We start from the raw sequence: 16,645 nt of genomic DNA on the forward strand, positions 1-16,645 counted from the left end.
AACATTTCAAAGTAAAGATATTATGAGTAACAAACAATCCAAAGTAAGTCACACTAGAGACAGGTACCAATGAAATTTTTTTGAGTGTCATTACTGCTGAAACTTTTACTTACGTCATTATTGACATTCAATCAGTTTTCAGAAAAACAAAATGAAAACAAAAACGAAATCTGAGTGATGACTAACTTACCCCAGGAAGCTCTATCTATAACTGCCATGCAAGATCATTTTCTTTCTCTTACACTGTCAAACTTTCAAGGATCCTATCTGTAGACAACACATGTTCAATAAAGATTTGGTGAATGAATAAATCAATGAATCAGCAAAGAGTGAAGAAATAGAAAAACGTCACAAGCATTGTGGTCACAGAGCTGCCATGGAAAAGCCTAGAAAACAGGCCTACCCAACCTCCTCTTCTTTAGCAACTCAACGGTGCAAACACCATACTTCAAGCTCTGCTTGGTGTGTGCACAGAACTACACACAGTACTTTCTTGTTGGCTTATAGAACAGGTGAAGTCAGCTAGGGGACAGACGAGGGGTCAGAGACAGGAGCTTTCTAACTACCTAACACTAACACTAACTAGAAAGTGGGGAGAACTGCTGCAGGCGTGGAGCAAGACTTGCATTTTAGACCGATGACTTGCAGCCACGGCGAGGATGAGATGGAGGGTATAAGCTAAAGTCCGGGAGATCACTTAGGCGGCTGCTTCAGCAGCACAGAAAGATGATGAGTTTCTGTACTAAGGAAGAAGTTGTAGGAAAAGAGGGGAGTAGACATATTCTAGAACTAAGTACAAGATAAAATCAACAGGTGTCAGAGAAGACAGGTAGAGGTGAGGCTAAGACTTAGGGCTGAGTCTTGGGCACATGGGTACCTCCAGCTGAGACTGAAAAGGAAGGATCCTGGGCAAGGCCTTACTTAGAAGAGGAATCCTCGGTCACGGGGTCGGGGTGGGGTGGACAGCACAACCATGTAAGGTCTACTGTAGGAAACTCCTCATTTCTAGGAGTCACCAGTTTGCAAATGACTTACTTTGTTTTCATCACTAAGTGGGGTGAACTGGAGGTTATCTCTGAAATAGAGATATTCTCACTTATTTGCATTCCAATGCGTGGTCTTAAATGGGAAAGTAACAGCTGAATTTAAAGCCAGTAGGTCAGAAACTGTGGGTAACCCTTAGCCTATCAGTGCTATAACCTGTAGTGAGTGCTACTGACAAAAATCACTCACATTATTTTATGCTCCTTAAATGATCACTATGAAACAAAACAAAACAACCTCATAACCAAAAATCTAAAAACACAACAGAAAAACTCATTCACATGGGGCTAATGGCATTATCTCCCTGAACAATGGGGGTGCCCTGGGAGTGTGCTGTGCATATCAACTACCCGGTATATCAAACTCGACAACAGACAAGAAACTACTGCCCAGGAGGATGCTGAATGTGCCCCCTCCATCTGCCCGTCTTGTTGTGCTCTTTTGCCTTCCATCAACTTGACAGTGGAGAACCACTACTTTATCTAACAGGGTCCCTCACTTCTGGTCCATTATGCCACACCCTGCCAGGGCTCCTGCACAGAAACACCAATTGGGAGTTCCCAGTGCAGGTGGGGTGGGGGGAGGAATGACGAGACTTTGAGACAAAGAAAAGTAGAAGTTCTACTACTCAAGGCCACGTGAGTGAATCTGGAGGGTTTGTTTGGATGAGTCCTGAGATCCAACGCTGGATACACAGGGAACAGTGCGGAGGCTTCAATATCAGGAGGAGGAAATTTTAATTTATCCTGCAGGTAAAAGGACTTCTGAGTTAAGATGGCAGAGTTAGGACAGATCATCTGTATGAACTCAGACAAGGGGACAAAAGTTAACAAATCACTCCATGCTTGATGCTCCTAAAGAACACTGCATCCGTATTAATTTATGGAGTCTTTCAAACTGATCTATTCATTCCTCAGTTTTGAGTCTCTTTCTTCCTAATTGTTATAAGGTTGATGGGTCTATTGGCAGCTGTGGTTTCCTCACAGTGTTAGTTCAAGTTTTTCTCATCTGTTTGAAAAAAATTGCTTCTTCTTGCCTTGAATTTGCAATTTTGCCCTGACATGCAATCATCTGGGCATGCGATGACTTACCATGGAGCCACTCCTGGGAACTGCAAAACTCCCTTCTTCATCTTGGGACCCATCTGACAGGGTAGTAATGTTGAAAGACGCATCATCTGGCTAAATGGAGAAATGAAAGCACCATTCTTATTCAGGCAAATACTTTCTAACGTGTTTGTGTATTCCACTATGCGTACGTATTTAGATATGTGTGGCAATACACAGAGTTATGACTGCCAGGGCATGGGCAATTGCACCAGCCCTTCAGGGCTTATCACTGCGAACCACCTAAATGCCTGGCCCTCTGACAGACCCTGGCCCTGTGACAGACACTGCTCTTGTCTGCCACAAATTCCATTTTCCTTAACAATATCTTGGTTTTGTTCCAGGGAGTGAGGTGTTAAACCAGAGAACTTGATTTCCAGGCTTCTTTGCAGCTAAAAGTGATCATGTGACAAGTGTGGTCAATGAGGTGTAAGTGTAATATTAAGAAGAGTGCCTCCAGAAAAGTTAAGGCTTTCCTGACCAAAAAGAGTAGGGTCAGCTGCTACATGCTCTTGACAGCACTCTAGGTGACAGCCTGGAGTTGCCAGGCATCTTGCTCTAATGAGGATGATGGATGGCAGAGATGGCTGGGTCTGTGCTAAGGGGAACCACGTGGCTGCCCTGTCACACTTGGACCACCCCCTCTTAAGCATCTCCACGTGAAGCAAAGCAACTCCAACTTTTCTATTACATGCAGCCAAACACAAACTTAACTTGTCTATAATCTTATTTTTATTTTTATTTTTATTTTTTGCAGTATGCGGGCCTCTCACTGTTGCGGCCTCTCCCATTGCGGAGTACAGGCTACAGACGCACAGGCTCAGCGGCCATGGCTCACGGGCCCAGCTGCTCCGCAGCTTGTGGGATCTTCCCGGACCGGGGCACAAACCCGTGTCCCCTGCATCAGCATCAGCAGGGGGACTCTCAACCACTGCGCCACCAGAGGAGCCCCTAATCTTATTTTTTTTAAACAAACCCTAGGACGATTTTTCACAGTGATTAGAATTCAACAGCAATAGTACCAAATTGTTTTTTCATTTATAAAGCTTGAAGTAGATTTTTGCTTTAGTGTACAAGGGCATTACTTAATCTTATTTTTTTTAAACAGACCCTAGGACGATCTTTCACAGTGATTAGAATTCAACAGCAATAGTACCAAATTGTTTTTTCATTTATAAAGCTTGAAGTAGATTTTTGCTTTAGTGTACAAGGGCATTACTGAAATTTAAGAAATGAATATTCTTTTCCTTACTGAAGGAACCTTATGGCAAAATCGAATATATTTGATACTTATAAAAACATACGATATTTTGTTTTTTAAAAAACTGTCACTCATCGCTCTTGACCATATTTTCTAAATTTTCTATAGACGGTATGTGTTACTTTATAAAATAAACATAGGTCTCTTTGTTCTTTAAAGGAACAAATAGAACACAAGATCTAGCACAAGAAATTTAAGTCAAGATGGCAAGCTGACAATCACCTAACTCCCCTCACCCCAAATCACTAAAAATGGCAGAAAACATATATACATATCTATATATATATATATATATATATTTTTTTTAAAGAAACAGATTGTTAACAGCAACGGAAACCAGCAAAGAATTCCATAGCTGATAGAAATTTCTAGAAGAAAAGCTAATAGAATTGATTTGGTAAAATAAAAACCTCTACTTGAAAACAGCATAAAAGAAAATTTTTTAGAGAGGGAAGAGAAAAATAACAGAATGTACAAAGAGTAGGAAAGGGCCACAGGCAAATAGTTAAGAGCTGTTTACAAAATATCGATAGAGGTCAAGTAGACCATCCCTCTTTAAATATGCAGACAGCCCCTAAATATAACCCTAGAACCGCACCCCCCCCCAATTCTGTCTAAATAAAATGAACTAACTGCCCTGGGGTGGGTGGGCTCCTAGTTTGAGTACAGTTGACTCTCTGTCTCCACGGGTTCTACATTTGTACATTCATCCAACCCAGATGGATAATATATGAAAAAAAATTCCAGAAATTTCCAAAAAAACAAAACGTGAATTTTGCATATGCCAGTGACTATATAGCATTTACACTGTGTTAGGTATTATAAGTAATCTAGAGATGATTTAAAGTATTCAGGAGGGTGTGTGTAGGTTATATGCACATACCACACCATTTTATATAAGGGACTTGAGCACACATGGATTTTGGTATCCTGGGGGGTACTGGAACTAATTCCCCATGGATACTGAAGGAGGAGGGGGGTGTAAAAGAGAAGGAGGGGTAACTGATAATGAAATCGGCTTTGCCTGGATGAAGAATTCTTCATTCCCTTCATCGGTTTTGCATTTGGGGAGTGTTTACTGCACTAACCCACCTGCCCCCTCTATGCATCTTAAAGTTAAGTACACCCCAGTCACTCGCAAAAAAAACACAATCAACAATTTTGGCCTTTTAGTAAAATCAGCCTACTCAACTGCAGAGGAAACATACAGCAATTCCCTACAGTAATCAATCAAAATTAATAAAGACTTGCATTATGATTGCAGACAACTTCAGGGACCCAGGGGTGGTAGTTCCACCTGAAAATGTGCTGGTGTCTTCTGCCTTGTTGAACATTTTCAGCCCTGATGGAGGCTTTGGTGGGTCATCCCACCCTCTTGCTGTGACAGGATTCTGATAGACAGGGGTATGGTGGAGGGACTGCAGAGATGGACAGGAAAAAACATCCAGGATCCATAGTCTTGGTGAGAAGCTCTCCCTGCACTGTAAACTTGGGGACACTTGCTGTCACCCGACAGGGGAGATGTGTGCTTCCCTAATCAGACGGTGCTTGCACGTGGGCAGGACTCCACTGCTTCTATCACTGCTACGCACTCGAAAAGCTAGCATGTTTTCCACACAAGATGTTTACGTTTGGAAAATAACTGGGAAAAACTAAATTTTTGTTTCTTAGTTGATACTGAAAATAATGAAAAAAATTTTACATGGTAATCTGTTATTTTTCCATATGAGCTCACCCACAGGACCAAGCTTTAGTTGACAACATCCTCCACTTAGGATACACGTTTAAAATATTAGTTTCTGTTGTTGTTTCTGCCTGTAGATGCTTTCTTTAAAAGATAGAATTTAGTTATTTTTGATTTATTGAATTATTCCTAGCTGAGTTTAAGAGTTATGGGTGATGGAGCTGAGGATGGCTTGTTTGCCAACAATCTGAATTATGTTGCATCTTTACCAAAGAGAAATGAGAATATACATCCTTTATACTAAATGAATGTATTGGCGGCATTATTCGTAATAGCGCAAAACTGGAAACAGTCCACATGTCCACCATCAGGTGAATAGATAGTAGTATACTACCAATAGTAGTATATTTACACAATGGATTATTGTTAGTAATAAAAGGACTAAATTTCTAATACACACAACAAATGGATAAATCTAAAAATTATTCTGAGTGAAAGAAGCCAGACACAAGAGTGCATATTAATCTCAATAGGGTTTGCTGCTGCAGGACAGGGAGGACAATAGACTGGAAAAGGCCTGAGAGAAATTTCTTTGGTGATGGAAATGTTTTCTATTTTGACTGACTGTAGTTATATGAGTGAAAACACTTCTTCAAACTGAATTATATACCTAAAATGCATGCACTTTAAAGTATATATATATATATATATATATATATCAATAAAAAAGACAGAAATAATCTCATTCCTTACAAATAATATAATTCTTATCTTCAAGGGGCTATTGCTTCTATGAATCAAGAACCTACAGCTACCATAATGGGTAAATCAGAGAGAAAAAAGTTGTTCTTGGGAAATAAGAATATGTTTGCTGAAATGTATAAGGAGTAAGGCAAGCTTAAAAAAAAAAAAACAGAATCATGACCAAGAAAAAAATTACCAATCTGGAAGATAAAGATGAAGAAATCAGAGCAAACAGACTAACAGGACAGAAAATTTAGGAGATACTGAAATTCAATTCAAGCAAAGGAGGAACCATCTAATATGTGTTCTAGAAGGGGGAAACATAGAAAATGAGGAGAAAAAAATAACTTAAGACGTAATAGAAGACAATGTCCAGAAACTGAAGAAAGAAATCAGTTCTCAGAAAGAACTCACTGAGCAGTCACCAAGATGAATGAAATAAGGGGCTGATTCTTGTGAAAGTTCAGAATTCCAGCAATAAATTCAAAATTCAAAAAGGTTGTAGAGAGGGCCAACACAAAAAGCTTATTTATAAAGGAATAAGATTCAGGCAACCAAAGAAGAGAAAAGAAACCCAGATTGTCATGTAAGAGTACAAGAGTAGGTCAATGGGCAATATGAAAAATGCCACTGTGCGGGTTCTCCAGGAGAGCTAAGGTTTTCTGTTAACAATGAACAGTCAGTTGGCACATGTTCCTAATGGGATCCAGAGTTTGCTAACCATGTTGTAAGTTTAAGGATTAAATCCACATGTTATGGTGGCAGCATGAAAGGAAAAAGTTAGAAGTTTTGTGCTAAGGTCGGCACTGCATTGCACTGCAGTTGTACTAGCCTTGGTTTATCCACCATTAGTTGCTCACTTTGTGATTAAAACAAACTCCTACTTGTTTAAACCAAGGTTCCTTAGATTTTCTTTACTACAAAGCAAACACAGATGCAATTGATCATTTTTAACAGAAGGTATGACTGTATTTTGCAGCGAATTATAAATCAATAGCAAATGTAGCTATTTGAGTTTCACTTAAGACATTGGAAATAAACTAGACCGACTACTTTGCCTTTGAATTAACTAACACCTCTAATGACTAATTCATTTATGTTGACTACACATAAGGAAAATGTTTCTTTTATCTATACAAGTGATTTGTAGAGTAGTTTGTAAGGACTGTAGACTGGGTTGTAAGCCTTCTGTACAGGTTGTAAATCTTCTGTAAATCTTTTGTAAATGCCCAGATTTAGTGGCATTTGTGATTTAGAGTCAAGATTCAACCATGTATAATATATAGACAATAGATAATCATCTATATTATAACAGACAATTCCTTTATTGTAAGTAGCTTACTGCAAAATAAATGTGTTGGATATTAAAGAAATCATAAAATATTATATGGACTCTTTTGCGAAGGTTTCTTGAGATAGATTATAGGCATACAATTTGATGAGTTCTGACAAATATACAGACCTATGAAACCATCACCACAGTCAAGACAATGAACAAAACCAGCACTCCCCAAATGTCCTCATGCCCCTTTGTCATCCCTCCTTCCCTCTCCTCCGCACCAACCCCTAGGCAATCACCGATCTTCTTTCCCTCATTATAGGTTAGTTTACGTTTTCTGTAATTTCATATAAATTGAATCTTTTTTGTCTGGCTTCTTTCACGTGGCATAATTATTTTAAGATCCATCCATGCTTTGTATATCAAATGTTCATTGCTTTTTATTGCTGAGAAATATTCTATTGTATGGATATATCACAATTTGTTCATATATTTAGCTGCAGGTAAAACTGGGTTCTTTCCAGTTTGGGGCTATTAAGCTATAAACTTTTGTGGTTAAGTCTTCGTATGAATATATATTATCTATGAGTAGAATGGCTGGGTCTATATGGAAGGCATGTGCCTAATATTTTAAGAAACTACCAAATTATTTTCCAAAGTGGATGGACCATTTTACATTCCTACCAGCAATGTATGAGAGTTCCAGTTGCTCTGCATCCTTAGCACCAGTCGATACGGTCAGCTTTTTAAATTTCAGCCATTCTACAGGGTATGTAGAGCTATCTCATCATGGCTTTATGTGCATTTCCACTATCACTAATGATATTGAGCACTTTTCATAAGATGATTCACCATCCAAATCTCTTTCTTGGAGAGGTGTCTATTCAAATCTTTTGCCCATTTTGAAAGATGAGAAAAGATCAAACAAAATTTTATCACTGGAAAGCTCCAACTATGTTCTTGAAACAGAAAGTTGATTTGTTTTCCAAAGTAGAGGATTTGTGTGATTAAGTCAAAGGAACTAGGACTTCCCTGGTGGCCCAGTGGCTAAGACTCGGCACTCCCAATGCAGGGGGCCCGGGTTCAATCCCTGTTCAGGGAACTAGATCCCACATGCATGCTGCAACTAAGAGTTTGCATGCTGCAACTAAAAGATCCTGCATGCCGCAATGAAGATCCCACGTGCCACAAGTAAGACCCAGCAGAGCCAAATAAATAAATAAACAAACAAACAAACAAATAAACGTTATTAAAAAAAAAAAGGCAAGGGAACTAAAGCTTGGAAATACCAGCAGAGAACAAACTGTGGATAATTTTAATATAAAAAGAAAGAGTTGGGGCTTCCCTGGTGGCGTAGTGGTTAGGAACCCACCTGCCAGTGCAGGGGACACAGGTTCGAGTCGTGGTCTGGGAAGATCCCACATGCCAGGGAGCAACTAAGCCCGTGTGCCACAACTACTAAGCCTGCGCTCTAGAGCCCACGAGCCACAACTACTGAGCCTGTGAGCCACAACTACTGAGCCCATGAGCCACAACTACCGAAGCCTGCGTGCCTAGAGCCTGTGCTCCGCAACAAGAGAAGCCACTGCAATGAGAAACCCACGCACTGCGATGAAGAGTAGCCCCCACTCGCCACAACTAGAGAAAGCCTGCGCGCAGTAACAAAGACCCAACACAGCCAAAAATAAATAAATAAAATAAATAAATTTTTTTAAAAAAGAGTTATGTATTCTTTCTGTAAACAATAGGGATAATATTCTGGAATAAAATGGGAGAGTTAAGTCAATGACCAAGTCTTTCTCTCCTAAAACCTAGTAGAGTCAACAAAACATAATGAAAAAAAGAAAAAAGAATCCCAGCAACATTCACACGAGTGGTGGTCAGAAAGAAATATTCCAGGAATAATGTAAATTCTTTTCCAAAATCCACCTCCCTCCTAATCAAATGGAGACACTTTTGAAATAGACATCTACTATCTCCTCCAAATCATGAGGGAAAACAACTGAAGGTATGAGTAACCACATCTGGGGTCAGTATGAGCAGAGCCCTTGAAACTCAGTCTCTCCCCGACACCGTCTCAGTAGGGAGAAGGGAACCTATTGGATTCACCATTTAGCTTTTTTCTACCTGGGAGGAAGTTAAGGGAGGTAATATGAGGATGGAAAAATTAAAGGAAAGGTAGAGTACATAAGCTCCACCAAGGGAGAGAAAAGATAGCTTAGGATAGAAGTGCAAGTAAAAACAGATGTGAGAACAGGCTCTGGCTAAACCATAAATAAAGCAATCTTTCCCGTTTGTAAACTGACAGAAGCTGGATCTTTCTCCCAATGTTTGCCTGACTTTGCCCTCCTCTGGGTAAGTGGGGAGTGGAAGTGGCTTTGGGGAAAAGCAGGGGGATGGGGAAGGGGAGGGGCACTAGACACCTAGGGTGAAGAGTGTGGTCAGAACTAAGATGCCTGGTGTTCGCCCTGCACCAGGGAAACAGTGGACAACCTGAGGACACCTACTGCTGTCCTGTGACCTGACGTCCATAGCTGGTGGAGCTGTGACTCAATGGAACCAACACTCTTATGAGAATTTTTCAAATTAAAAGAAAAATGGAAAGGAACTAAATCTGTCATAAAGAAATGCCTACCATCGTTGGTTTTCTGGGTTTGTATCTGTTTTAATAGAGCATGTAGTTGTTTGTGGCTTTAACTATTAAACTCGGGTTCATTTACTGCTGAATGGCTTCCTACAGATCGAATAAAGGTAGATAGGCATGTGACAGCTGTAGTTGTCCAGCCACCTGAATTATGTTGTGTTGTTTTGAAGTTTTGCATGATTGTCTTGAAGGAATGGCTTCTTTCTTCATCACTACCCCCAGTTCTCCTGCTATCACTTACCAAGGAACCACTTGTTTTGATAACTCCTGGCAGCTCTTTTTCTTCCTGGGTGCCGTCCAACTGACTAGGATGGTTGTCACAGGTATCGCCTGGCTAATGAAAGAAATGAAAGTCATTTTTATCCAGGCATATCTTTCGCTATGTGATTGTTTATTCAATTATACATTACACTAGAATCTGTATAAATGCACAGCCATGTGGACATACACAGAGTTAATGACTACAGTGCAATTGGTAGCATTCACCAATTCCTCCAAAAGGATATTGAGCCTCATGAATGTCATGCACTGCAATAGAAATGAGTCTCAAAAGCAGACACTGCTACCTGCCTGCCAAAACCCACTTTTCTTTTCTTCTTTAACATCATGATCTTGCTCCAAGATGCTGTGTGTCTATCTAAAAGGACTAAGTGTGATCATGTGATGGCTCCGTCCAAAGAGATTCGAGTGAAACCCTACTTGGTAGAGTACGCAGGAAGGCTAATGTTTTCTTGTTGAAGTGCATGGAATCAGCTGGCTGATGCTTCTCCCAGAACATGGGCATGGTACCTGTGATGCCCAGACATCCTGTAAGCATTAAATACTAGCCTGTATGCTGAGTGGAACAGAATGGAAAGATAAAAATTTGGTAGGTCCATGAGAGGGATATTAGTCAAACCAGCTGCAGACTTCTTATTTTGTAAGGAAAATAAACCTCTAATTGTCTAAGTCAGGAAGCTTACTGATTAAACTATGCTACTTAAAAATCAGACTTTATGACTGTATTTTGGAGTGATTTAAAAATCAAAAGCAAGAGTATTCAGGGTTTTTTTTTCATTATGAAACTGGAAAAACAGACTATCTCACAAACACATATGACTGAACCAAATATTTCATTCCCATCACTGAGTATTGGAAAAGCTCTGCTTTTCACTATGCAGCAAATGGATTTGAGACTATTCTAATTGTGATGTGCTGCACCGTAGGCCTTGTGCATATGCTCTAAGATTTTTAGCAGCATTTGCGATATAATGGCATTTCCCAAAATAAGATGCAAATATTCTACTCCATGATTAAAGCAACTTTTTGCAAAATTAAGCATACTGAATATTAATGAAATAAACTTTTACATGAGACCTTAGAAACATTTTTCATGTGGCTTTTCCATATTTTCTAACTTTCCCCCAATGTGTATGTATTATATTGCTATGAAGAACACACATCTCTTTGGAAGGGGAAACAATACTGAAAAGGCAGTACAAGAAAACTTAGATCAGGATGGAGGTCAGAGAGTGTACCACTGTCAATCACTCAGAATTAGAGAAAGGGCGTATTTTTTAAGTATAGCTCCAAGGACACTGAAAACCAACAAAGTGTTCTAACAACAGATTAAAAATTGTCAGAAATTCCTGGAAAATAAAAAGTAAGTAATTTATTTCATAATTGTAAAGAAATTCTCAGCCTAAGGATAGCATAAGACAAAGAAAGGGCAAATCCACAAAAAAGCAAACAAACAACCAAGCTTAGAGTGAAAACCACACAGGACAAGAAGGGGCCCCTGGGCAATGGCTAGGATAATTTATTGTAAAGTGTTTCCTTAATGGAAGGGCCTGACAGAACTCCCAACAGTTCCCTTTACACTGAACAGCAGACAGCAGCCAAGTATGGACCCAAGGAAAGCACTCTGAATGAAGTGAACTACCTGCCTTGGGAAGATGCCCAGGGTTGGGACCAAAACAGACCTCAGTATCAGGTCACTCTGGACCCTCATGAAAGACATGGATGGGAGAATAAAAGGAGAACATGAGTTTTGTCTGGGAATGATATCATTTGCCACTCTCCCTTTGGCATTGAAGGTATGTGCATGCGTGTATTTGTGTGTGTATGTGTTATGTACGTGTGTCTACGCATGCACACATGCACGGACTCACCCATGTGTGCTGTTAAAATAACGTCCATTCACAGACTGCTCACATAGCTTACTGCTTACACAGGACCCAAAGTCAGCCCTCTTATTTAATAAAGAGCCCTTTGGGAAAATATCTATATAATGGCAGAGAAATCATACAGCAATGACATATCCTAAAAGTCGTTAACTAGTCAATCCAGACCCTCACTAAGGATCATCAGCCACTGGAGAAAAATCAACACTATAAAAAAGTCAGCTGTGGAGAAAATCAACATTTTGGAAGAAAAGTATATTGATATACATTCTGGGAGAAAGAGATAAGTGAGGGAAGAGAAAAAGGCTTATAATGATTTAATAATTTCAGAGAGATCTGAGAGACTATTGCAATCATAAATCAGGACTAACTATAACAATAAAGGGTAAATCAGTGAAAAAAGGAGGAGTTCTTATGAATTAACAGTATGATCGCTGAATTTAAAAATCAACAGGGACCCAATTATAACCACTCATGACAAAAATGAGAATTAGGTTTCCACAAAATGATGTAGACAAAATCTGCTAGCATACAGAACAAATGGGGAAAAAAAGACATGGGAAATATAAGAGCCAACTTAAGAGCTGTGTGAGTTTAATGTAAGAAATGAAAAGAAGAAGAGAGAAAATGGAGATAATGAAGTAAAAGAAATAATGGGAAAAGAATGTTCAGAACTGAAAGGAAACATGTTTCAGAAACAAAAAGCTGAGTGCTGGATCATGATAAAAAAAATTAAAAAAAAAAAGATTTCATATCCTGATGGCAGTTCAGGTCTCTAACAACAAAGATAAACCTAAAAGCTTCCAGAAATATAAAAATGAGAGTAGGATGCAAATAAAGGAATGATTTAGAGAGGCATCAGGCTTCTCAACATTAACACTATATGAAAAGCAAATAGATTCATATTTACAAATTTCTGAAAGAAAATGATCAACAGCCTAGCACACTGATACTAACCAGTTTAGGATTTAAGCTTTTTAGTTATTAAAATTTAGTATCCAGAGATATTTCTTGCCAGATTTGCTCAAAGGATAAGAGATGCAATCTGCTAAGAAGACGTAACAGTTTGTAATATATGTGATTATGGAAATTAGTATTTCTACTCTTCTCTGTGGTCATTCTGGCGGGCTAGCCCTCATCCTCCTCCAGGGATAAAAGCAGTACTGCCTTCCCATTCTATAAACTGGTGAGTAGTTCAGGGGTGTGGCTGGAATAAAACTTAATCGTTCTCATTCACCTCAGTGGGACATTTCTTCATGTGTTTCGTCACCACACTTGCCTTTAACCTTTAAAAGGTGACAAGACCATCAAAGAATTGAAATAAAAGGGATAGTGATAAAAGACAAAAGAAACAAAATAAGCATAGACTCATCATGAGAGTCCATGGCTGGAGGTGGAGTGTCAATGAGGCAACAAGATCTAAAATAAGACTCACTCTTACACGTTGCCTTGACATCCGGTAAAAGCGGGAGGGCAGTAAGTGGTCTAAGCCCAAGTTCCCCTCCCACTTTGCTCCCTCAGATAAGGTCCCCTAGTAAGACAACAGTCCTTACCCAGGGGGCCAGACACAGTTCTTGCTTATCCCTGAGTAGTGGGTTTCAGTTTCCTGTCCACCCATGGAATTATTCAAACAAGCCAATCCATCCTCTGTGAGAACCAAGGGGGCACTCCCCCCCTTGATACTACAAAGCCTGGTTGTTCACTCTGTTCCCAAGTGCACCCCACATGTGGCTCTGTATGGTGTGCGGTGTCCTCCCTCCCTGGGCTGTGAGAACATGTAATAAATTGCTGTTGTCTCATCTTTCCAGGGTCAGAGGTCATGTGCTGAGCCATCCCTATAACCCCAGGGTGAAGAGGAGGCAATCAAAACAGTAGGTAGAGGCAGGTGGGGTAAAAAGCTCATAGAAATCGTTCTTTGAAAACACCCCGTGTCTACTCTGACTTGCCCCTCCTCTAGCTGAGAGAAGAGGTAGTGGCTGCTGTGAAGGGGAGAGGGTGGGCAGAGAGGAACAAATGCCTGGATCAAGTGTCCTGGCCGGAAGGATGGTATAGAAGACTCCCTGAACCAAGGGAAAAATCTTCCAACTCAACAGAAAATGTAAAGACCTCTGACTAGACAGAGTTCACACTCTTATGAGACATGCAATGAAATTAGAAAAAAATTCAGAGACAAAACTCTGAAAACAGGATTGCTCACAGCCCCAGCTGACCACCCCTCCACCTCCAGACCTTGACCTACCCTCAGGCAACAGAAGAGCAGCCAGAACACAAATTGGCCACATACAAACCCTTGAGCAGAATTTTGGAAGGGACCAGGGGCTAGCCTGTATTGAGACAATTGCAAGATGTGGACAGAGTGCCCCACATAAAATATATGCAAGATGAAAGTAAACTGTAGAGAATCTAAACATCATCATCATCATCATCTTCTTCAACAGATCAAGAACGGTACAGGGGTTACTCTTAGAACAACAAAGAATCCCCCTTCCTCTGCTAGGAAAGAAAATAAAGAGCTAAAGAGAAGGAAACACACAGACGCATGATAGAGGAAGGTCTCTCACTGTAAATTTTTTGCTGCCATGAGTCCAGGTGGAGGAAGATGTCAGGAACCCATGTCCTTCTCAGGGTGAAGGGTCACCACTTCAGTAAGAGGACCCAGGCCTCATGCCAGGAGGTACAGATCACAGCATGAGATTCATCTCTTTCACTGAAATAGCTTCACTGACAGTTTGGAACTCAGATCATCACTCTTTGAAATTTGCACTAAACTGGGTGAGGTGGGCTCTAAATAAAACGTGTTTACCTCCTGTGCAAGATTGTGCACTTTTTCCACTTATCGTTACACATTCAAGATGCTATAGTGCTGCGTCCCACAATATATTTACATTTAGAAAGTAACTTAAATGTCAAAATATTTCTTACAGTGACAATTAAATTAATTTTGAAAGATTTATAGAAGGTAGCATAAAATCTTCCACTATGCACTCAGCAAAGAGAACAATAGTTTAGCTGATGACCTCCCACATATACTGACTTCTGGCTGTGGCTGCAGCTGCAGCTGTGATTGTTTTTGTTACTGTAGGTACAAGCAGGCCCCACAGAATTTGCGGATTTAACTATTTAATTATTCATTCCTGAGTCTGAGTCCCCTTTTTTCTTCATTGTTACAAGGTAAGTAGACTTTTTTTTTTTTTTTAAACTTTCCAGGCTGCCTTGAATTAACCACTTCTCCTGATCCCCTTGCTCTGTCTTACCAGTTGACCATTTCTGCAGGGAACTGCTGGCATCCCTTCTTCATCTGGGTTCACATCCAAAAGAGGAGCTGGGATACAACAGAAATCATCTGGCTATTGAGAAAAATGAAAGTGCATTTTTATTCAGGCATGTTCTCCCAAGGGTAATTGCATTTAATCACGTGTTATGCATACGATGTGCACATTCATACAGACTTGCTGAGACACCCACAGATATGACTGCCTATGCACTGATCACTGCATTTGGCCACTTAGCAGCCAGTCCTGGGAGCTCACCACACACCAGGCCTGGTGACAGACACTGGTACGTGTGGAAGATCCTGTCAACCGCCTGCCCCAAACCCAGTCACCTGTCTTCCTTAATAGGATCCTGATTTTTTTTTTCAGGAACTTTTGTGTACAATGAAAAGATATCAATTTCCCAGGCTCTCTTGCAGCTAAGGATGATTGTATAACGTTTCTAGGCAATGAGAGGTAATTGGAATTCTACCAAGTAAGATTTCTGGGAAACTGAAGTCAGAGAGATAGAGTCAGTTGGTACAAGCTCCAGGAACCATGAGGAACACGGGCATGGTGGCAGGAGTGGCCCAGCCCCCTTGGCAAGCAAAAGAATGAAGGCCACATGTGAAAGATAAAATAGAAAGATGGAAGGAAGCTGGATCTACGCTAAAGCAAAGATCAGTTTCCTCTGAAAGAGAGAAAAAACAAATTCATATTTGTATAAACTCATGATTTCTTGGGTTTTCTGTGCCATGCAGTCAAATGTATATGTGTGATATAACATTTTTTTAAGGACTGTATGCCTATATTTATTCAGTTAATTATGAGTTAGTCCCACCTTTAACTGTTTATAAATTATGAAATTGGAAATATATTAGATTGACTATTTTGCTCAATTAAATGTGTTACTGAAGGTAATAATTGATTCACAACTTCTGAATATTAGAAAAAATCCGTTTGAGCACTGAACTTCTGCTCATGATGAAATGGATTGTAGACCTTGCATTATGTATCCAACGGGTGATTTAATATCTGTGATTTAGTGTATAAGAGCTCTACCAAAACAAGGGTTAAATATTCTATTCTTTTATGGTTAGAATTTCACTGAGAATTATATTCATTGGATATTTAATTAAATCATAAAATTTTATTTGGGCCCATAGAAATTCTCATTTTTTTACCTCGCTTGTCCATATTTTCTAAGTTTCCATTAAAGACGATGTATTACTTCTATAATAAGGGAAAAAACACATTTTTTTGAAAGGAACAAATACTACTGAAAAATCAACATAGGAAAATTGGATCAAGATATCACAATGCACACACCACATTCTCCTCCCCCTGCAAATCACTCAAAATGTCAAAGGGATACCTTTCTCAAAGAGTAGATCTAGAAACCACTAAACATTTCCGTTAGCAAAACAGAAATTGTTGGATGCTTCTGGAAGATAAACAGCAAGCAAGAGC

At 39.7% G+C, this 16,645-nt stretch overlaps 1 protein-coding gene across 1 annotated transcript in view; it reads right to left on the bottom strand.

The window, feature by feature from the left end:
• Positions 1-16,645, bottom strand: part of ARHGAP28 (Rho GTPase activating protein 28) — a 67,633-nt gene that overhangs the window by 41,820 nt on the left and 9,168 nt on the right. Inside the window, exons 3-4 of the mRNA XM_007458451.1 lie at positions 10,004-10,096; positions 2,136-2,225 (exon numbers count right to left, since the gene is read on the bottom strand). Of these exons, the coding sequence (XP_007458513.1) occupies positions 2,136-2,225; positions 10,004-10,096 (183 nt within the window). The remainder of the gene's footprint in view (positions 1-2,135; positions 2,226-10,003; positions 10,097-16,645) is intronic.

This window comes from Lipotes vexillifer, unplaced genomic scaffold (genome assembly GCF_000442215.2).
Source record: "Lipotes vexillifer unplaced genomic scaffold, Lipotes_vexillifer_v1.1 scaffold447, whole genome shotgun sequence".
NCBI classification, from domain to species: Eukaryota; Metazoa; Chordata; class Mammalia; order Artiodactyla; family Lipotidae; genus Lipotes; species Lipotes vexillifer.